General features: G+C 53.1%; 2 protein-coding genes across 2 annotated transcripts; both read left to right on the top strand.

The window, feature by feature from the left end:
- Positions 1-390: 390 nt before the first annotated feature.
- On the top strand, positions 391-13,130 carry LOC138716567 (acrosin-like). The gene is made up of 7 exons (XM_069849738.1): positions 391-461; positions 2,075-2,266; positions 2,517-2,782; positions 3,114-3,259; positions 3,646-3,985; positions 11,757-11,826; positions 12,932-13,130. Exons 1-7 carry the CDS (start codon positions 391-393, stop codon positions 13,128-13,130), a joined length of 1,284 nt encoding a protein of 427 aa, XP_069705839.1.
- Positions 13,131-14,956: 1,826 nt separating this feature from the next.
- Positions 14,957-18,579, top strand: LOC138716560 (acrosin-like). Its single transcript, XM_069849730.1, has 5 exons — positions 14,957-15,027; positions 16,664-16,855; positions 17,106-17,371; positions 17,694-17,839; positions 18,226-18,579. The coding sequence occupies exons 1-5, from the start codon at positions 14,957-14,959 to the stop codon at positions 18,577-18,579; spliced, it is 1,029 nt and encodes a 342-aa protein (XP_069705831.1).
- The last annotated feature ends 3,732 nt before the right edge of the window (positions 18,580-22,311 follow it).

Below are 22,311 nucleotides of genomic sequence, written 5' to 3'. Positions count from 1 at the left end.
ACCCTCCAGATGAGGCCTCACCAGAGAGAAATAGAGGGGCAGAATCCCCTCCCTCCCTGCTGGCGACGCTCTTTGGATGCAGCAGGAGAGCTCAGAGCCAGGTGCTGGTGCCTGATCCCGGGCTGCCCACACACACCACCCCAGCAGAGCATTTTGTAGGGGATTTTGGGGTGTCCAACCCCACCTCCTGCCTCCCCTCCCACTTGGAACACCCCATGTCCCCCCCCAGCCCCGAGTTCCCCGCACCCAGCCCCCAGAAGCAGCCGCTCTTTGACATCAGCTTGGGGCCACGGGCTCTGCGGGCGGCGTGGGCACTACGGGCAGCGTGTGGGCTGGTGCTCTGCTGGACACCAGCTCTCGGATCTTCATCTCCCTCGTCTCGCTGGCACCATGAAGATGCTCCTCGCCTTCCTCCTGCTGGCCCTGTGCCAGCCGGCGCAGGCATCGTGGGAGACCTGCGAGTGAGTGGCACAGGGTGTTGGGCACAACAACCCCAGGGAACGCTCCGGGCGTGGGGAAAAGCGGAGGAAAAGGACCTGGGGTGCTGGTCGGCAGCAGCAGAAGAGGAACCAGCAGGGGCCCAGGTGGCCAAAAAGGCCAATAGCCTCCTGGCTTGGACCAGCCGTGGTGTGGCTAGGGGGAGCAGGGAAGGGATTGTCCTCTTGGCTCAGCGCTGGGGAGGCTGCACCTCAAATCCTGCCTTCAGGTTTGGGCTCCTCGCTCTAAGAAAGACCTTGAGGGTGTGGAGTTTATCCAGAGAAGGGAATGGAGCTGGGGAAGGGGCTGGAGAACAGGGGTTCTGGGAGCGGCTGAGGGACCTGAGGCTGTTTAGTCTGGGGAAGAGGAGGCTTAAGAGGAGACCTCATCGCTCTCTGCAGCTCCCAGAAAGGAGGTTGTGCTGAGGCCAGTTGTTGTGTTCTCCCCAGGGACAAGCAACAGAACAAGAGGGAAAGGACTCAGGTTGTGCCAGAGGAGCCTTAGATGGATACTAGGAAAAAATTCTTTCCTGAAAGAGCAATGAAGCCCTGGCAGAGGGTGCGGTGGAGTCTCCATCCCTGGAGGTGTTAGGAAAACGTGTTGTGGTGACACACTGGGACGTGGCTTAGTAGGCACAGCTGGTGTTGTGTGGATGGTTGAACTGGATGATCTTCGAGTTCTTTCCCAACCTCAACGATTCTGTGCCCTTCCCACAGAGCCTGTGCTGCCACCCTTGGGGTTTCCCTGCTGGCTCTGGGCAGGCAGAGCTCGGAACCACACACACCACCCCAGCAGAGCGTTTTGTAGGGGATTTTGGGGTGTCCAACCCCACCTCCTGCCTCCCCTCCCGCTTGGAACACCCCATGTCCCCCCCCAGCCCCGAGTTCCCCAGACCCAGCCCCCAGCAGCAGCCGCTCTGTGACATCAGCTTGGGGCCACGGGCTCTGCGGGCGGCGTGGGCGCTACGGGCAGCGTGTCGGCTGGTGCTCTGCTGGACACCAGCTCTCGGATCTTCATCTCCCTCGTGTCGCTGGCACCATGAAGGTTCCCTTAGTCCTCATCCTCCTGGCCTTGTTCTGGCCAGCACAGGGCTCCTGGGACACCTGCGAGTGAGTGGAACAAGCTGGGAGGGAGCTTGGGCAACGCTGCTGGGCTTCACTGGAGGATGCTCGCTTCCCAACAGCTTCACCAACCCCATGTGGTTCCTTCTCCAACCCCATGTTGTTCCTTCTCCACCTCCATGTGGTTCCCTGTCCAGCTCCATGTTGTTCTTTCTCCAACTCCATGTAGTTCCTTCTCCAATCCCATATGGTTCCTTCACCAACCCCATGTGGTTCCTTCTCCAGTCCCATATCGTTCCTTCTCCAGCTTCATGTGGTTCCTTCTCCAACCCCATGTGGTTCCTGACATTCTTCTGCATTTCCCAGGCTGCTAAGAGCTCCTAAGAGCTAAAGCACAGACAGAGGTGGACACCTGGGTGCCCCACAGGGTTCCTTGGCTCCGTGCTCCACACAGCGATGCCAGGTCGGGAGGGAAGGTGCCTGCCCTTCAGCCCCAAGTCTCAAGCAGGACAGTAACGAGTTTCTGGTTTCCACAGGACCTGTGGACTCCGTCCCTTGGCTTATGGCACCGGGCGAGTGGTTGGAGGCAAAAATGCACAGCTGGGTTCCTGGCCATGGATTGTGAGCGTCCAGCAGGTGTTCAAGACGCACTTGGCCCCCGTGTGCGGAGGGACCATCATCCACCCCCAGTGGGTGCTGACAGCTGCCCACTGCTTCGTCAATACCCAGTAAGGAGGAGCAGGGGACAGGGAGATCCCTCAAACCCTGGCAGACGCCCTTTTTCTGCATCCAGAAAAAGGTTGGGCTTGTGTCACTGCATTCCCAATGCCTCCATCTCCATGATTCTTCTCCTCCGGGCGTCTTGGGGCAGTCGCGCCCTCCCTAGATGCTCTCCACTCCTACTTGGGAAGCAGGAGGGAGGGAAGCTGCAGCGCGTGGCTCCTCTCCCTCTCACTTCTCTCTCCATCCACCTTCCAGGCACGTCCCAGCGTGGCGCGTGGTGGCCGGAACCACCTCGTTGACTCGCCCGGGTCCCGAGGAACAAGTGCGCTATGTCAGGCGGATCATCATCCACGAAGACTATTACAACATCACTCAGAGGAACGACATCGCCCTGATGGAGCTCTACGAGCCCTTCCACTGCGGCCTCTACGTGCAGCTCGCCTGCGTCCCCGACTTCTCCCTGCAGCTCTGGCAGCTGAGAAGCTGCTACGTCAGCGGCTGGGGGGTCACCACGGCCAGATGTGCGTTCCCCAGACGTATTTGTATCCTGGGAGGTGGTGGAGTCCCCTTCCCTGGAGGAGTTTAAGGGGCGGGTGGACGAGGTGCTGAGGGACATGGGTTAGTGATTGATGGGAATGGTTGGACTCGATGATCCGATGGGTCTTTTCCAACCTGGTGATTCTATGATTCTATGATCTGCGTCCGGGGAGGTGGGAATGAGCTGCCAACCAGAGCAGGGTGGAAGGGGAACACCACAGCGATGCCGCTGCCGATGCAAAGCCAAGCCCTGGGGAAGAGAGGAGGAGAACTGGTGGCATCTGCTGGGGGTTCATTCCTGTCTTGTCCCCACAGCTTCTGGAGCACTGCCGGTGCTGCAGGAGGCCCGCGTCCACCTCATCGACACCCAAGTCTGTAACAGCAGCGGGTGGTACAGGGGCGCCGTCCACCCCCACAACCTGTGTGCGGGCTACGCGCAGGGCGGCATCGACACCTGCCAGGTAGGAGGGTGATCCCAGTCCCTAGCAAGTCCCCCTCCCACCGTGGGGTCCCCATCACTCCGGAGGTCACCTCCTCTTCTCCAGCTGCTGCTCCATGCTCAGAGTCCAGTTGTCCCACAGCACTGTGACTCTGCAAAAAAGGTCATCCCATGTTCTCAGCATGCAGGGACCAACCCTGGAACATCCCTCTGCCCCACAGCCAGGAGAGAACCTGCCTGAGAGTCCCACAAACACCTCCCCAACCACGTTCCGTTGGCTCCAGCACTCTAGGAGAACCTTTCTGGGCAGGGAACACAGCTCTGGCAACTGCTAGCAGAGAGCAGGAGCAGATCCCTGGGGCTTACGGAGCCCCCAGCACCCTCTGAATCCTCTTTTCTTCTCCGCAGGGGGACAGCGGGGGTCCTCTGGTCTGCCAAGATCCCTCTACTGACCACTTCTGGCTGGTGGGGGTGACCAGCTTTGGGACAGGCTGTGCCCGAGCCCATCGTCCCGGGGTCTACACCGCCACGCAGCATTTCCGCGAGTGGATCCTGGGGGTGATGACGCGCTACTCGGCTCGAGCAGCAGCTGCATCAGAACGTGCTTGGAGCCACCTGCCGACCACGACAAACCCTGCGGAGATAACCCCAGCGACGGAGCCGAGCGCTTTCAGCGCCTGCCTGTATCAGCTCAACAAGATGGTGGACTTTTTCACTCAGGTGAAGGAGCTCCTGCAGGTCCTGACAGGTCAAAGGGCCTGAGAACAGGGGGAAGAGGACGCAGGGCAGGCTGAATGATGCCACCACCACGTTGTGCTGGGACGCTGGCTGCTGCTCCACAGGCAGCCTTGAGGTCCCAGACCTGCTTGGTCCTGCCCTCCCACCTCAAGCTCCCCATCCAAGCCTACGATGGCTGGTTGTGTTTGGCTAGGATGTTGTTTCTAGTCTGTTCTCTGGGTAGGAATAAATAGTTTTCACAGCAAACTCTGCTTCAGCCTCATTCTGTCTCCTGGGCGAGGCAAGGTCTCCATCCTGGTCGCTGCACAAGGTGAGAAGGGCACGAAGGGAAAGACTCACTCCAAAGGGTGACCCCGTGCCTGGTTGGACAAGAGGGAGAGAAGAAAGGAATGGTGGTTCCAGGGGCTGGAGGTCTTCAGAGAATCACAGGACGGTTTGGGTTGGAAGGGACCTCAATGACCCCAATGAAGGCCAGGTTGGATGGAGCTTTGAGCACTCTGATCCAGTGGGAGGTGTCCCTGCCCACGGCAGGAGGGTTGGAACTGGCTGGGCTTTGAGGTCCCTTCCCACCCAAACCATTCCATGATTCTGTGATTTACAGGATTCCAGTTTAATGAGTGAAGGAATGAATTATTTGTTAAGAGGTGTGCAGGCTTGAGCTTCCAGATCTGACAAGTCCTATGGTTATTTACAATATTCTGCTTATCTGACACAGTTTGGGGAAGAACACGCGTAACTGAAAGGTAGAAAAACTGCCCCGTAGCAACAGTTTCCATCCCTCCATCCCTCTACTCCTCCCATCCCTCCATCCCTCTACTCCTCCCATCCCTCCAGCCCTTCGCAGGGCTCTCCTTCATGGAGTAGGAATAAACTTCTGCTGTTGTACCCTGACGAAAATCACAGCTTGGTTCTTCTGTGGCTGCAGGACCCTTCTGACTGTCCTTGCACAGGGAAATACAGCAATCCACCCGACCAGATCTGGTGCTGGAATAGAGGAGGATCTGCAGGAGACGGCTTGTCTTCTCCACAGAGCTTGGCTGCTCTGAGCAGATCCGGGAATCACCTTCAGGTTCGCTCTCCAAAACCAAAGCAGCTCTAATTCCTGTTGGTCTGGGGTCCAGTTCTGGTGCTGGTGAAGCCTTGTGACACCTCTGGGGCCCTGAGAGCATCTCAGCTGCTTCCAGACAGAGCCTGCCCTCTCCTCCTGGGGACGTGGCTGCACAATCAGCTGTGTCCTTGTGTCTCTCCACCCAAGCCAGGATGGCAGCAGGAAGCTCCCGCACCTTGTATGAGCTTTGACGTTGTCCAGCACCCTCTTGTAGAGAGCAATGAGGTCTCCCCTCAGCCTCCTCTTCTCCAGCCTAAACACCCCCAGGGCCCTCAGGCTTCTTCTCCAGCCCCTTCCCCAGCTTCGTTGCTCTTCTCTGCACTCGCTCCAGAGCCTCAACATCCTTCTGGTGGGGAGGGGCCCAGAACTGACCCCAGGATTCGAGGAGCGGTCTCCCCAGGGCCGAGGCCAGAGGGAGAAGAACCTCCCTGGCCCTCCTGGCCACGCCGGGTCTGCTCCAAGACAAGATGCCCTTGGCCTTCTTGGCCCCCTGGGCCCCTGCTGCCTCCTGTTCAACCAACCCCCCCAGGTCCTTCTCCTCCAGGCCTTTTCCAGCCAGGCTTCTCCTAGTCTGGAGCTGCCCAGGGTTGTTGTGCCCCAAGGGCAGGACCCGCCCTTTGGCCTCGTTAACCCTCATCCCGTTTGTCTCAGCCCATGGATCCAGCCTGTTCAGATCCCTTTGGAGCCGCCTGATCCTCCAGCAGATCCAGATTCCACCCAGCTTAGTGTCATCTCCAGACTTGCTCAGGGTGCGCTCGATGCCCTCATCCAGGTCATTGATAAAGACATTGACCAGGGCTGGACCCAGCACGGAGCCCTGGGGACACCACTTGTCATTGGCCTCCAGCTGGAGTTAACTCCATCTCCCACCACTCTCTGGGCCCTCCAGCCAACCAGTTTTCCACCCAGGAGCTCATTCTCCTCTCCAGGCCAGAGGGGACAGTTTCTCAAGCAGAATGCTGGGAGAAACTGTGTCAAATGCTTTCCTGAAGTCCTCTGCCAGCGGCAGCCCGCCCCGCGAGTCCGGGTAGAAGACACCGGGGTAGATCCCGGAGCGCGTCTGGAAGCAGCCGGTCAGGGGGGACAAAGAGAAAGAAAGGGGTGATGAGGCAAAGGGATGAGATGAAGCAAGAGAAAAGGGAAGGAGGTGAGAGGATGGATAAGGATTGTGGTGGTTTACAACATGTTTTTTCAAATAGTGTTTTTCCAGGCACTCTTCTGTCTTGAGTGAAGCATGTTCCGTGCTGAACAGACGTGGTTTTTCCTCTAATCAGCTCTATTTGCAGATTTTCCCCTATCTCAAGCGGAGACAGAGAGCTGGAGTCAGCTCCGAATTAACAAGAGATTGCGCTGTTGTGAAATTCAGAACAACATTGAAACGAATCCTTGGAAAGTAATAGAATATGCACAAGATTTCGAGGAAAATTGATATGTAGGCATGTAAGGGGGAAATATATTCTGTAACCAGCATTTCTCTCACTGAACGCGACTGATGGGGATCGCCTGCCCTGATTAAAAAAACCCAAAACAGGTCCTAGAGGGTTTATTCGTCAGTATTTTCGGTGTCAGGGGGACGAGGGCAGAGAGAGGGGATGGTGAAGGGAGAGGGTGGGGATGAAGGCAGCCAGGAGGGCAGCCGTGGGCACAAAGGGGGGTGAAAGCAGCACAGGGGTTGTGGGAAAGTGGGGTGGGATGAAGGCAGATGGGGGGGTCGGGGAAAGAAGCGAGAGAGGGGAGACATGAAGCTGGGGGGGCAAGAGAGGGGAAAGAGGGTAGCAGAGGGAGGGAGGTGAGGGCAGAGGGGGAGAGAGAGAGAGAGGGGCGAGATGCAACGGGTGGGAGGCAAGAGGAGAAGGGGGATGACGGCAGAAGGGGTGGATTGAGGATGAGGGGAGGAAAGGAGGGCAGAGAGGGGGGACCAGGGCGAAGCTGGAGCAGGAGGAGGCCAGAGAGAGAGGGGAGGGATGAGGCCAGAGAGAGATGGGGGGTTCATGAGCTTCAACAAGGCCAAGGGCAACATCCTACGCCTGAGTTGGGGCTGTTGACGGGAGCATGGAACCAAAACGCAGAGATCAACGTGATCAGCAAGTGTTCACTTTATTGAGCTTAGCTGTTTCTTTATAAACCCTTTTCGGTTACGCAACTGGGTGCCCACGAGGGTATCTAGAGTGTATTATTGGTTAAAGGTAGCTGTCCATAAGGGTATTACTAACATATTATTGGCTAAACTACTGCACATGCTAAGAAACCAAGTTATACTGAACTTAAATACGTTGACAGTTCTCTTCAATTGTTTTTCTTTCAGCCGGTGCTGGTTCCCACAGAAGTAGCCACTACATTCCTCCCAGCTGGCCCCTGTTTATCTTTCGGCTCTCTGTTTCAAGGCCTTGTTAGAGTTGTTCAGTATTAAACAATCTCACAGCATCCAGGCCTTGTTCTGTGTAAAATGGTCCAACAATTCCCCCTTTTTGTTTTTTGATGACTAAAGCGTTCAGGTGAAACACATGATCGACTTGACGTTGTAGACACTGTAACACACAGGATAATTGTCAAAGCAATTAACACCATTAAAAATAAAATTCCTCCTTTGACCAAGAGTTCTCATACCCATCCTGTTATCCACCCATTCTTTCAAGAACTGATCAGCCAGGGACATCCTTTAACTACCACCCATAGGATTAAGAGCATCCATAATGTTAACGTCCTCCTCATTCTTGTTGACTGTTTTCGTGGCTGGGGCTTAACAGTTGTCATACAGCAACGTGGGCTTGATCCACCTCGCAGGTGCCCAAACTGGTCCTTCATCTCTTAAAACACAAACACAACCTCGTCCCCATGTTAGTAGCTTATACAGACCTGCCCATTGCTCATAATAACTGTTTTCCAATAGCACTTTCACATTGTCTTATATTTGCTCTGATTTTGACGACATGGTTTTTACATGCTTCAACTTTAGCACAATTTGATCATCTCCTGCTGATTGCAAAAAATTCATTACATATTGCACATTCATCAATCTATTTAGCAGTGTCTCTCCTGATTCTCACCCCCCCGCCTTTTTTCCTGCCGGGACGGGAGGAACCAAGCGGTCAAAACAATATGATTGATAAAGCAAGGTCAACTTTATTCAAAAGAAGTTAGGTTATATACATTCCTTATACTCGAATACATCATCGTATTACAATTTCTTTGGTTAGTAACAGCATGCAAATACATGTTCATTAGCTATATTCCTATTGCCCCCATGGTAATATTCATTAACTATTACGTGCTATTTTGCTTCTAACATCCTTCTACAGTTTCTGTGTTCAAGGACACAACGCCCTGTTTTGATTCAAGTTTTCTAAACTATGTGCTGACTTATCTTAGAGTAAGGCTTAATGTTATCAAAAAGAATTGCTGGTACAGCCACCTGCTCTCAGCTCATCATTTAACTGCGAGATTGTTTATACAGCTCCTTCAAGGGCCTTGTTCACTTAACCATTTCCCAACAAATTCCCCGTCTTTTTCTTGTACAAGCAATACCTTTTGTGACAACGTTGATACTTGTTTCATTATGCATCTATATGCCAAACGAACTACAACTATGATTAACAATAAAATTCTAAGCCAACGTAAAACTTTTGTCATGTACGATACCAGCCATGGAGAGAGATTGTTAAACACTGATGTTAGCCATTTGTCAGATGTCAGAGAGATTGAAACAACACATTTTCTCAAAATCTTCACAACCATGGCCTTGTGGTAACAATAAAAAATCTGTGTCTGCCCGGTTCTGTAATGTGGCATGTCGCACGGAGTCTACATCAAGCAGCAATTCAGACAGAGCTTTGGATGTAGCATTTGTTTGTTTGGAGAGCTAGCATCCTAGTTGATTTAGTTGGGCCAAGGTTCCGGTGGCTGCTACTCCCGGAGCTAAAATTGAGACTGCTATGATTGTTTCTGGGTTCCAAAACTTGACCGTATCTTTGCAGCTAGTAGAAAACGCACGGGTCTTTCCTTACAGCAAGGAATAAAATCCATTGATAATTCTTTAGAAGGTGTCCAATTTTTTCCACCGGCATGTCCGTGGATATGTGTCCACTATATCTCAGTAACGCAAGCTGTAAAGGTATAGAAGGTCACATGCATCATTCCCAATCGGCCACTGTCATTGGAATATGGATGCTGTCGGGCTCATTCCCACTTAATGCCAGTGTTCGTCATCGTCCCTTTCTGATTACTTCTCCGACAGCCACAAGTTGCAGTTGGGTACTTGTCTTTGGTTGACTAGGCAGGAATAAACAAAGCTAGAGCAGTAAAAGCTGAAGGAGACCAAAACTGTATTTCATCTACGCAGGAAGCATCAAATTCTTTAAGCTCCCTTTTTGTTTTTCGACTAAAGCGTTCAGTTGAAACACACGATCGACTTGACGTTGTATACACTGTAACACACAGGATAATTGTCAAAGCAATCAACACCAATAAAACAACGTTCCTCCTTTGACCAAGAGTTCTCATACCCATCTTGTTATCCACCCATTCTTTTGAGAATCCAACACCCAGGGACATCCTTTAGCTACCACCTAGAAGATTAAGAGCATCCATAATGTTAACGTCCTCCTCATTCTTGTTGACTGTTTTCGTGGCTGGGGCTCAACACTTGTCACGCAGCAACGTGGGCTTGATCCACCTCGCAGGTGCCCAAACTGGTCCTTTATCTGTTAAAACACAAGCATAACCTCGTCCCCATGTTAGTAGCTTATACAGACCTGCCCATTGCCCATAATAACTGTTTTTCAATAGCACTTCCACATTGTCTTATATTTGCTCTGATTTTGACGACATGGTTTGTACATGCTTCAACTTTAGCACAATTTGATCACCTCCTGCTAATTGCAAAAAATTCATTACATATTGCACCTTCATCAATCTATTTAGCAGTGTCTCTCCTGATTCTCCCCCCTCCTTTTTTTTTTTTTCCCCCTCGGTGATTATCATTGTAATCATTTCAAATTTAGTGACTATGTTTTTTGGGGTTAGTGTGGGAAAATATCCACTCAGTAATTCGTAATGAAGCTTTTGAATTTTCCTCTATCATTGCCTCAATTATCCCTAAAGGTTGTCTGCACTAGGACCCAGCAGTTGCTGATGAGGGACATTGGAATGCAGAGTGTTCTCACAAATTGGCATTCGCCTAAAGAGATAACACCATGAACTCCTCTGGTCTTCTTCAAAGCTGAAAGAAAAGAAAACTTAGAAAAGAAGGAGAAGGGCGGGAGGGTGGGGGGTGGCGGGGGCACTCACACACATACAGCTGCATGTTTTGCTAGGTATTTTAAAACTTTTCCTTCTGAAGCCTTTCATTCCAAAGATCCCCAGGTAAATCTACCTGTTTGCCGGCTTAGTGGACATTTGAGATTGAAAGGTTCCAGAGATGTATTTCTAAGATTAATCAAAACTAATTTCTAAGTCTTACAAACGTATGAAGTACTTCAAACACACACACACGTGACCACTCATTTCTCAGCTAGCTGAACACATTCATACAATGTTGGTTATCACTAGTGGATCCACAATTTTTCCATGCTACGGATATTTAAACTACACACGGCACCAGGAACATGCAACACTTAAAATACGTAGATGCATTATCTAATAAGGCTTATATCGATTGTCTAACAAATATTTCACTTATGGTAGACTTTTTTGGTTTTTTTTTTTGTTTTGGTTTTTTGTTTTTTAGTTTCTGTATTGATAGAATTGCGGACTGGTCAGTTGAACAACAGCCTCTGTCTCCCCATATGCCTATTCCCAACCAAATTATTGATAATCATTCGAATTACAGAATCACAGAATCACAGAATAACCAGGTTGGAAGAGACCCTCCGGATCATCGAGTCCAACCGTTCCCATCAAACACTAAACCATATCCCTCAGCACCTCATCCACCCGTGCCTTAAACACCTCCAGGGAAGGGGACTCAACCACCTCCCTGGGCAGCCTGTTCCAGTGTCCAATGACCCTTTCTGTAAAGAATTTTTTCCTAATGTCTAGCCTAAACCTCCCCTGGTGGAGCTTGAGGCCATTCCCTCTTGTCCTGTCCCCTGTCACTTGGGAGAAGAGGCCAGCACCCTCCTCTCTACAACCTCCTCTCAGGGAGTTGTAGAGAGCAATGAGGTCTCCCCTCAGCCTCCTCTTCTCCAGGCTAAACAACCCCAGCTCTCTCAGCTGCTCCTCATAAGGCCTGTTCTCCAGCCCCTTCACCAGCTTTGTTGCTCTTCTCTGGACTCTCTCCAGAGCCTCAACATCCTTCTTGTGGTGAGGGGCCCAGAACTGAACACAGTATTCGAGGAGCGGTCTCACCAGTGCCGAGTACAGAGGGAGAAGAACCTCCCTGGACCTGCTGGTCACACCGTTTCTGATCCAAGCCAAGATGCCATTGGCCTTCTTGGCCACCTGGGCCACTGCTGGCTCATGTTCAGTCACTGTCAACCAACACCCCCAGGTCCCTCTCCTCCAGGCAGCTTTCTAGACAGACTTCTCCTAGTCTGTAGCTGCTCAGGGTTGTTGTGCCCCAAGTGCAGGACCCGCCATTTGGCCTTGTTAAACCTCATGCCATTGGAGGTTTACGAGTTAGTAAAGCCACCCTCCAATGGTCCTTTTATGTTCCATGCTATTGTGTGATGTGCAGACGACTGCAGCACTACTGCGATGGTGCTGATCACGTCTATCTCGGTGCTGCCTCTGGTTCTTGCTCTGAGGTGAGAGCTGCTGCTTGCTCTGAGGTGAGAGCTGCTGCTCGTTGCGGAGGCGTCTGTGTTGGTACGTGCCTCTGAACCATGCTTTGCTCCTGGTTTTCTGACAATACTGTCCCGTTCTTATCCCATTTTGATTTACACCAACTGGTAAAATGTTTGCGCTTTCCACACCGAGGGCAGATTTTAGGCCCTCTCTCCTGGCGGTGCGTGTGGCAGTCTCTTTTAAAATGTCTCTCCTTGCCGTGTCTCTAACAAAACGTATTTCTGTCCCAGATTACAGTCAGGGCAGCAGCTACCAGCTGTGCTTGATAGGTAAGTGATCCCAGCTCTTGTTGTAGGAGTTTGCAGACTGCACCACATCTTTCTACATTCATCATTAGGATTTTTTGTCACAGATTGCAAAATTAAGGCTTCTGTAACTGCTCAGTTGTCTACCTGCTTGTCGAGCACACCCTTTGATGTATCTCTAAACACCATAGAAAGGTCATGCCTGTTTCAGCTTTCCAACATCCAGTATCTTTATAAGTGTTTACAACTGTCTTGATTCTTGAACTGGTACCAACGTTGTTTAATTGAGCCATTTCTTCTTGTATCTATTAACAGGCCCTTCTGTAACGCTGAAACTGTCTGGGTTTCGCGGCGGCAGTGGTGGTGAGCGGCTCCCCCCTCAGCCCAGGGCAGAGGCCCGCTCTGCGGGAGCTGGAGGGGTGGGGGGGTGGGGGAGCGGCCCTTGGCCGGGCGGCTTGGTTCTCTTTTTACAGTTTTTGGAATCTCCTTTATCGCTTCATCACTAATTAGTTCTCAGCGCTGACTGCCGTGCCGCACACAGATCAAAGCTTGCAATCTTTCAGCTTCTCCCTGCTACTGTGCCTCCCCCCTGGCTTGAGCCCGTTGGTCTGAGGGACAGTGAGGGGGGGGATCGGGCTCCTTGTCAGTGTCTATCGGACCCTCTTGGAGAGGATAGTTTGGAGGATTTTCACCACTGCCTCTTCATTATCTTTAAAAAGAGTGGAACCCATTCCTCCCGCGACCGCCGCTACTTGCCTGTAGCGGATCTTTGACTCCGGAGTCTTCTTTATTTGGACGCGCGTCTTACTCCAATCTTCAGCAATGCCGGAAAGCCATCAGCAATGCCGGAAAGTCATCAGCAGTGCCGGAAAATCTTCAGCAGTGCTGGAAAAATCTTCAGCACCGGGTCAGTGCCGGAAAGTTTTCGGCCGGTCCTTCCACCCTCTACCGCATCTTCAGTCGTTCAGAGCAACTTCGGCAAGCAATCTGAGGGTCCCTGTTCGGGCGCCACTCGTTGACGGGAGCATGGAACCAAAACGCAGAGATCAATGTGATCAGCGAGTGTTCACTTTACTGAGCTTAGCTGTTTCTTTATAAACCCTTTTTGGTTACGCAACTGGGTGCCCACGAGGGTATCTACAGTGTATTATTGGTTAAAGGTAGCTGTCCATAAGGCTATTACTAATCTATTATTGGCTAAACTACTGCACATGCTAAGAAACCAAGTTCTACTGAACTTAACTATGTTGACAGTTCTCTTCAATTGTTTTTCTTTCAGCCCGTGCTGGTTCCCACAGAAGTAGCCACTACATTCCTCCCAACTGGCCCCTGTTTATCTTTCGGCTCTCTGTTTCAAGGCCTTGTTAGAGTTGTTCAGTATTAAACAATCTCACAGCATCCAGGCCTTGTTCTGTGTAAAATGTTCCAACACGGGGCAATCTGCATTTTCAATCCAGACTGGGGAATGAGGAGATTGGGAGCAGCCCTGAGGAGAAGGACTTGGGGTGATGGGGGAGGAGAAGCTCCACATGAGCCACAAGGTGCGCTCCCAGCCCAGAAACCTTCTGGGCTGCATCCAGAGAACGTGGCCAGCAGGGAGGGAGGGGATGGTCCCCTCTGCTCTTCTCTGGGAGACCTCAGCTGGAGGGTTGGGGCCAGGGCTGGAACCCTCAGCAGGAGAAGGAGATGGAGATGTTGGAACGGGGCCAGAGGAGGCTACAAAGATGATCCGAGAGCAGGAGCACCTCCCATGTGAGGACAGGCTGAGAGAGTTGGGGTGGTTCAGCGTGGAGAAGAGAAGGTTCCGGGGAGACCTTATAGCAACCTCCCAGTCACTGTTGGATAGAAGCACTCTCCGATGCATTTTGTAACCTACAGGTCTCTTTTTATCTAGTTTAGAGTTTGCAATTTCCCCCCTCAAGGCTGTTTGAAGTTTGAGCAACCAGATCCAGCTTTGAGCAACCGAGCAGCCTGATCCAGTGGGAGGCGTCCCTGCCCATGGCAGGGGGGTTGGAACTGGATGATCATTCTGTGATTCCATGGTATGAACCAAAAGGCTTTCCCAGCCTGCACCATTCCGGGATCCCCTATCCAGCACGGCCCCTGCTGAGGCTGTTGTGTGGTGGACTGCAAATCCAGCCATTCCCTATGGAATTCCTCCTCATGTCCAGTCTAACTCTGCCCCTCTCCAGTTTATCCCCATTGCCCCTCGTCCTATCCACAAAAGCCTCTGTGAACAGTCCCTTCCCAGCTTTCTTGGAGCCCCTTCAGGTACTGGAAGGTCTCTCTAAGGTCTCCTTGAAGCCTTCTCTTCTCCAGGCTGAACAACCCCAACTCTCTCAGCCTGTCATCGTACAGGAGGTTCTCCAGCCCTTGCATCATCCTTGGAGCCTCCTCTGGACTCATTCCAACAGCTCCATCTGCTTCTTCTGGACAGGATTCCAGAAGTGGACCCAACCCTCCAGCTGAGGCCTCACCAGAGAGAAATAGAGGGGCAGAATCCCCTCCCTCCCTGCTGGCCATGCTCTTTGGATGCAGCAGGAGAGCTCAGAGCCAGGTGCTGGTGCCTGATCCCAGGCTACCCACACACACCACCCCTCAGAGCATTTTGTAGGGGATTTTGGGGTGTCCAACCCCACCTCCTGCCTCCCCTCCCACTTGGAACACCCCATGTCCCCCCCCAGCCCCGAGTTCCCCAGACCCAGCGCCCAGAAGCAGCCGCTCTGTGACATCAGCTTGGGGCCATGGGCTCTGCGGGCGGCGTGGGCGCTACGGGCAGCGTGTGTGCTGGTGCTCTGCTGGACACCAGCTCTCGGATCTTCATCTCCCTCGTCTCGCTGGCACCATGAAGATGCTCCTCGCCTTCCTCCTGCTGGCCCTGTGCCAGCCGGCGCAGGCATCGTGGGAGACCTGCGAGTGAGTGGCACAGGGTGTTGGGCACAACAACCCCAGGGAACGCTCCGGGCGTGGGGAAAAGCGGAGGAAAAGGACCTGGGGTGCTGGTCGGCAGCAGCAGAACAGGAACCAGCAGGGGCCCAGGTGGCCAAAAAGGCCAATAGCCTCCTGGCTTGGACCAGCCGTGGTGCGGCCAGGGGGAGCAGGGAAGGGATTGTCCTCTTGGCTCAGCGCTGGGGAGGCTGCACCTCAAATCCTGGGTTCAGGTTTGGGCTCCTCGCTCTAAGAAAGACCTTGAGGGGCTGGAGTTTGTCTGGAGAAGGAAACGGAGCTGGGGAAGGGGCTGGAGAACAGGGTTTCTGGGAGCGGCTGAGGGACCTGGGGCTGTTTAGTCTGGAGAAGAGGAGGCTTAAGAGGAGACCTCATCGCTCTCTGCAGCTCCCAGAAAGGAGGTTGTGGAGAGGCGAGTTGTTGTGTTCTCCCCAGGGACAAGCAACAGAACAAGAGGGAAGGGACTCAGGTTGTGCCAGAGGAGCCTTAGATGGATACTAGGAAAAAATTCTTTACTGAAAGAGCGATGAAGCCCTGGCAGAGGGTGCGGTGGATTCTCCATCCCTGGAGGCGTTAGGAAAACGTGTTGGGGTGACACATTGGGACGTGGCTTAGTAGGCACAGCTGGTGTTGTGTGGATGGTTGAACTGGATGATCTTCGAGTTCTTTCCCAACCTCAACGATTCTGTGCCCTTCCCAGAGAGCCTGTGCTGCCACCCTTGGGGTTTCCCTGCTGGCTCTGGGCAGGCAGAGCTCGGAACCACACACACCACCCCAGCAGAGCGTTTTGTAGGGGATTTTGGGGTGTCCAACCCCACCTCCTGCCTCCCCTCCCACTTGGAACACCCCATGTCCCCCCCCAGCCCCGAGTTCCCCGGACCCAGCCCACAGAAGCAGCCGCTCTGTGACATCAGCTTGGGGCCACGGGCTCTGCGGGCGGCGTTGGCGCTACAGGCAGCGTGTCGGCTGGTGCTCTGCTGGACACCAGCTCTCAGATCTTCATCTCCCTCGTGTTGCTGGCACCATGAAGGTTCCATTAATCCTCATCCTCCTGGCCTTGTTCTGGCCAGCACAGGGCTCCTGGGACACCTGCGAGTGAGTGGAACAGGCTGGGAGGGAGATTGGTCAATGCTGCTGGGCTTCACTGGAGGATGCTCGCTTCCCAACAGCTTCACCAACCCCATGTGGTTCCTTCTCCAACCCCATGTTGTTCCTTCTCCACCTCCATGTGGTTCCCTCTCCAGCTCCATGTTGTTCTTTCTCCAACTCCATGTAGTTCCTTCTCCAATCCCATATGGTTCCTTCTCCAACTCCATGTGGTTCCTTCTCCAGTCCCATATCGTTCCTTCTCCAGCTTCATGTGGTTCCTTCTCTAACTCCATGTGGTTCCTTCTCCAACCCCATGTGGTTCCTGACATTCTTCTCCATTTCCCAGGCTGCTAAGGGCTCCCTAAGAGCTAAAGCAGAGACAGAGGTGGACACCTGGGTGCCCCACAGGGTTCCTTGGCTCCGTGCTCCACACAGCGATGCCGGCTGGGGAGGGAAGGTGCCTGCCCTTCAGCCCCAAGTCTCAAGCAGGACAGTAACGAGTTTCTGGTTTCCACAGGACCTGTGGACTCCGTCCCTTGGCTTACGGCACCGGGCGAGTGGTTGGAGGCAAAAATGCACAGCTGGGTTCCTGGCCTTGGATCGTGAGTGTCCAGCAAGTGTTCAAGACACACTTGGCTCCCGTGTGCGGAGGGACCATCATCCACCCCCAGTGGGTGCTGACAGCCGCCCACTGCTTCATCAATACCCAGTAAGGAGGAGCAGGGGACAGGGAGATTCCTCAAACCCTGGCAGACGCCCTTTTTCTGCATCCAGAAAAAGGCTGGGCTTGTGTCACTGCATTCCCGATGCCTCCATCTCCATGATTCTTCTCCTCCGGGCGTCTTGGGGCAGTTGCACCCTCCCTAGATGCTCTCCTCTCCCACTTGGGAAGCACGAGGCAGGGAAGCTGCAGCGCATGGCTCCTCTCCCTCTCACTTCTCTCTCCATCCACCTTCCAGGCACGTCCCAGCATGGCGCGTGGTGGCCGGAACCACCTCGTTGACTCGCCCGGGTCCCGAGGAACAAGTGCGCTATGTCAGGCGGATCATCATCCACGAAGACTATTACAACATCACTCAGAGGAACGACATCGCCCTGATGGAGCTCTACGAGCCCTTCCAGTGCAGCCCCTACGTGCAGCTCGCCTGCGTCCCCGACTTCTCCCTGCAGCTCTGGCAGCTGAGAAGCTGCTACGTCAGCGGCTGGGGTGTCACCACGGCCAGATGTGAGTTCCCCAGACGTATTTGTATCCTGGGAGGTGGTGGAGTCCCCTCCCCTGGAGGAGTTTAAGGGGCGGGTGGACGATATGTTGAGGGACATGGTTTAGTGTTGATGGGAATGGTTGGACTCGATGATCCACTGGGTCTTTTGCAACCTGGTGATTCTATGATCTGCGTCTGGGGAGGTGGGAATGAGCTGCCAACCAGAGCAGGGTGGAAGGGGAACACCACAGCGATGCCGCTGCCGATGCAAAGCCAAGCCCTGGGGAAGAGAGGAGGAGAACTGGTGGCATGTGCTGGGGGTTCATTCCTGTCTTGTCCCCACAGCTTCTGGAGCACTGCCGGTGCTGCAGGAGGCCCGCGTCCACCTCATCGACACCCAAGTCTGTAACAGCAGCGGGTGGTACAGGGGCGCCGTCCACCCCCACAACCTGTGTGCGGGCTACGCGCAGGGCGGCATCGACACCTGCCAGGTAGGAGGGTGATCCCAGCCCCTAGCAAGTCCCCCTCCCACCGCGGGGTCCCCATCGCTCCGGGGGTCACCTCCTCATCTCCAGCTGCTGCTCCATGCTCAGCGTCCAGTTGTCCCACAGCACTGTGACTCTGCAAAAAAGCTCATCCCATGTTCTCAGCATGCAGGGACCAACCCTGGAACATCCCTCTGCCCCACAGCCAGGAGAGAACCTGCCTGAGAGTCCCACAAACACCTCCCCAACCACGTTCCGTTGGCTCCAGCACTCTAGGAGAACCTTTCTGGGCAGGGAACACAGCTCTGGCAACTGCTGGCAGAGAGCAGGAGCAGATCCCTGGGGCTTATGGAGCCCCCAGCACCCTCTGAATCCTCTTTTCTTCTCTGCAGGGGGACAGCGGGGGTCCTCTGGTCTGCCAAGATCCCTCTACTGACCACTTCTGGCTGGTGGGGGTGACCAGCTTTGGGACAGGCTGTGCCCGAGCCCATCGTCCCGGGGTCTACACCGCCACGCAGCATTTCCGCGAGTGGATCCTGGGGGTGATGAAGCGCTACTCGGCTCCAGCGGCAGCTGCATCGGAACGCACTTGGAGCCACTTTCCGACCACGACAAACCCTGTGGAGATAACCCCAGCGACGGAGCCGAGCGCTTTCAGCGCCTGCCCGATTCCAATCAACAAGCTGGTGGACTTCTTCACTAAGGTGATGGAGCTCCTGCAGGTCCTGACAGGTCGAAGGACCTGAGAACAGGGGGAAGAGGATGCAGGGCAGGCTGAATGATGCCACCATCACGTTGTGCTGGGCCGTTGGCTGCTGCTCCACAAGCAGCCTTGAGGTCCCAGACCTGCTTGGTCCTGCCCTCCCACCTCAAGCTCCCCATCCAAGCCTACGATGGCTGGTTGTGTTTTGTTAGGATGTTGTTTCTAGTCTGTTCTCTGTATAGCAATAAATAGTTTTCACAGTAAACTCTGCTTCAGCCTCATTCTGTCTCCTGGGCGAGGCAAGGTCTCCATCGTGGTCGCTGCACAAGGTGAGAAGGGCATGAAGGGAAAGACTCACTCCAAAGGGTGACCCCGTGCCTGCTTGGACAAGAGGGAGAGAAGAAGGGAATGGTGGTTCCAGGGGGTGGAGGTCTTCAGAGAATCACAGGACAGTTTGGGATGGAAGGGACCTCAATGACCCCAATGAAGGCCAGGTTGGATGGAGCTTTGAGCACTCTGATCCAGTGGGAGGTGTCCCTGCCCACGGCAGGAGGGTTGGAACTGGCTGGGCTTTGAGGTCCCTTCTAACCCAAACTATTCCATGATTCTGTGATTTACAGGATTCCACTTTAATTGTTCTCCAGCCCCTTCCCCAGCTTCGTTGCTCTTCTCTGCACTCGCTCTAGAGCCTCAACAGCTTTCTGGTGGGGAGGGACCCAGCACTGACCCCAGGATTCGAGGAGCGGTCTCCCCAGGGCCGAGGCCAGAGGGAGAAGAACCTCCCTGGCCCTGCTGGCCACGCCGGCTCTGATCCAAGCCAAGATGCCCTTGGCCTTCTTGGCCCCCTGGGCCCCTGCTGGCTCCTGTTCAACCAACCCCCCCAGGTCCTTCTCCTCCAGGCACTTTCCAGCCAGCCTTCTCCTAGGCTGGAGCTGCCCAAGGTTGTTGTGCCCCAAGGACAGGACCGGCCATTTGGCCTCGTTAACCCTCATCCCGTTGGTCTCAGCCCATGGATTCAGCCTGTTCAGATCCCTTTGGAGCCTCCTGATCCTCCAGCAGATCCAGATTCCACCCAGCTTAGTGTCATCTCCAGACTTGCTAAGGGTGCGCTCGATGCCTTCATCCAGGTCATTTATAAAGACATTGAACAGGGCTGGACCCAGCACGGAGCCCTGGGGACACTACTTGTCACTGGCCTCCAGCTGGAGTTAACTCCATCTCCCACCACTCTCTGGGCCCTCCAGCCAACCAGTTCTCCACCCAGGAGCTCGTTCTCCTCTCCAGGCCAGAGGGGACAGTTTCTCAAGCAGAACGCTGGGAGAAACTGTGTCAAATGCTTTCCTGAAGTCCCCTGCCAGCGGCAGCCCGCCCCGCGAGTCCGGGTAGAAGATGCCGGGGTAGATCCCGGAGCGCGTCTGGAAGCGGCCGGTCAGGGGGGACAAAGAGAAAGAAAGGGGTGATGAGGCAAAGGGATGAGATGAAGCAAGAGAAAGGGGAAGGAGGTGAGAGGATGGATAAGGATTTTGGTGGTTTACAACATGTTTTATCAAATAGTGTTTTTCCAGGCACTGTTCTGTCTTGAGTGAAGCATGTTCCGTGCTGAACAGACGTGGTTTTTCCTCTAATCAGCTCTATTTGCAGTTTTTCCCCTATCTCAAGCGGAGACAGAGAGCTGGAGTCAGCTCCGAATTAACAAGAGATTGCGCTGTTGTGAAATTCAGAACAACATTGAAACGAATCCTTGGAAAGTAATAGAATATGCACAAGATTTCGAGGAAAATTGATATGTAGGCATGTAAGTGGGAAATATATTCTGTAACCAGCATTTCTCTCACTGAACGCGACTGATGGGGATCGCCTGCCCTGATAAAAAAAAACCAAAACAGGTCCTAGAGGGTTTATTCGTCAGTATTTTCGGTGTCAGGGGGACGAGGGCAGAGAGAGGGGATGGTGAAGGGAGAGGGTGGGGATGAAGGCAGCCAGGAGGGCAGCCGTGGGCACAAAGGGGGGTGAAAGCAGCACAGGGGTCGTGGGAAAGTGGGGTGGGATGAAGGCAGATGGGGGGGTCGGGGAATGAAGCGAGAGAGGGGAGACATGAAGCTGGGGGGGCACGAGAGGGGAAAGAGGGTAGCAGAGGGAGTGAGGTGAGGGCAGAGGGGGAGAGAGAGAGAGAGGGGCGAGATGCAACGGGTGGGAGGCAAGAGGAGAAGGGGGATGACGGCAGAAGGGGTGGAATGACGATGAGGGGAGGAAAGGAGGGCAGAGAGGGGGGACCAGGGCGAAGCTGGAGTGGGAGGAGGCCAGAGAGAGAGGGGAGGGACGAGGGCAGAGAGAGATGGGGGGTTCATGAGCTTCAACAAGGCCAAGGGCAACATCCTACGCCTGAGTTGGGGCTTTTGACGGGAGCATGGAATCAAAACGCAGAGATCAATGTGATCAGCGAGTGTTCACTTTATTGAGCTTAGCTGTTTCTTTATAAACCCTTTTTGGTTACGCAACTGGGTGCCCACGAGGGTATCTACAGTGTATTATTGGTTAAAGGTAGCTGTCCATAAGGCTATTACTAACATATTATTGGCTAAACTACTGCACATGCTAAGAAACCAAGTTATACTGAACGTAAATACGTTGACGGTTCTCTTCAATTGTTTTTCTTTCAGCCGGTGCTTGTTCCCACAGAAGTAGCCACTACATTCCTCCCAACTGGCCCCTGTTTATCTTTCGGCTCTCTGTTTCAAGGCCTTGTTAGAGTTGTTCAGTATTAAACAATCTCACAGCATCCAGGCCTTGTTCTGTGTAAAATGTTCCAACAATTCCCCCTTTTTGTTTTTTGATGACTAAAGCGTTCAGGTGAAACATATTATCGACTTGACGTTGTAGACACTGTAACACACAGGATAATTATCAAAGCAATTAACACCATTAAAAATAAAATTCCTCCTTTGACCAACAGTTCTCATACCCATCCTGTTATCCACCCATTCTTTCAAGAACTGATCAGCCAGGGACATCCTTTAACTACCACCCATAGGATTAAGAGCATCCATAATGTTAACGTCCTCCTCATTCTTGTTGACTGTTTTCGTGGCTGGGGCTTAACAGTTGTCATACAGCAACGTGGGCTTGATCCACCTCGCAGGTGCCCAAACTGGTCCTTCATCTCTTAAAACACAAACACAACCTCGTCCCCATGTTAGTAGCTTATACAGACCTGCCCATTGCCCATAATAACTGTTTTCCAATAGCACTTTCACATTGTCTTATATTTGCTCTGATTTTGACGACATGGTTTGTACATGCTTCAACTTTAGCACAATTTGATCATCTCCTGCTAATTGCAAAAAATTCATTACGTATTGCACCTTCATCAATCTATTTAGCAGTGTCTCTCCTGATTCTCACCCCACCCCCCCTTTTTTCCTGCCGGGACGGGAGGAACCAAGCGGTCAAATCAATATGATTGATAAAGCAAGGTCAACTTTATTCAAAAGAAGTTAGGTTATATACTTTCCTTATACTCGACTACATCATCGTATTACAATTTCTTTGGTTAGTAACAGCATGCAAATACATGTTCATTGGCTATATTCCTATTGCCCCCATGGTAATATTCATTAACTATTACGTGCTATTTTGCTTCTAACATCCTGCTACAGTTTCTGTGTTCAAGGACACAACGCCCTGTTTTGATTCAAGTTTTCTAAACTATGTGCTGACTTATCTTAGAGTAAGGCTTAATGTTATCAAAAAGAATTGCTGGTACAGCCACCTGCTC

Source organism: Phaenicophaeus curvirostris, chromosome 1 (assembly GCF_032191515.1).
Source record: "Phaenicophaeus curvirostris isolate KB17595 chromosome 1, BPBGC_Pcur_1.0, whole genome shotgun sequence".
NCBI classification, from domain to species: domain Eukaryota; kingdom Metazoa; phylum Chordata; class Aves; order Cuculiformes; family Cuculidae; genus Phaenicophaeus; species Phaenicophaeus curvirostris.
The sequence above is the reverse complement of the archived record's forward strand: the minus strand, read 5'-3'. Positions and strand labels throughout refer to the sequence as shown.

What these genes read in the sequence shown, in the direction of transcription:
- LOC138716567 (XM_069849738.1), top strand. Translation starts at nt 391, where the DNA reads ATGAAGATGCTCCTCGCCTTCCTCCTGCTGGCCCTGTGCCAGCCGGCG. An exon ending in GGGGGTCACCACGGCCAGAT is followed by an intron (nt 2,783 to 3,113) that starts GTGCGTTCCCCA and finishes TTGTCCCCACAG; the next exon opens with CTTCTGGAGCACTGCCGGTG. An exon ending in CCTCTGGTTCTTGCTCTGAG is followed by an intron (nt 11,827 to 12,931) that starts GTGAGAGCTGCT and finishes TCCAATCTTCAG; the next exon opens with CAATGCCGGAAAGCCATCAG.
- LOC138716560 (XM_069849730.1), top strand. Translation starts at nt 14,957, where the DNA reads ATGAAGATGCTCCTCGCCTTCCTCCTGCTGGCCCTGTGCCAGCCGGCG. An exon ending in CACTGCTTCATCAATACCCA is followed by an intron (nt 16,856 to 17,105) that starts GTAAGGAGGAGC and finishes TCCACCTTCCAG; the next exon opens with GCACGTCCCAGCATGGCGCG. An exon ending in GCGGCATCGACACCTGCCAG is followed by an intron (nt 17,840 to 18,225) that starts GTAGGAGGGTGA and finishes TCTTCTCTGCAG; the next exon opens with GGGGACAGCGGGGGTCCTCT.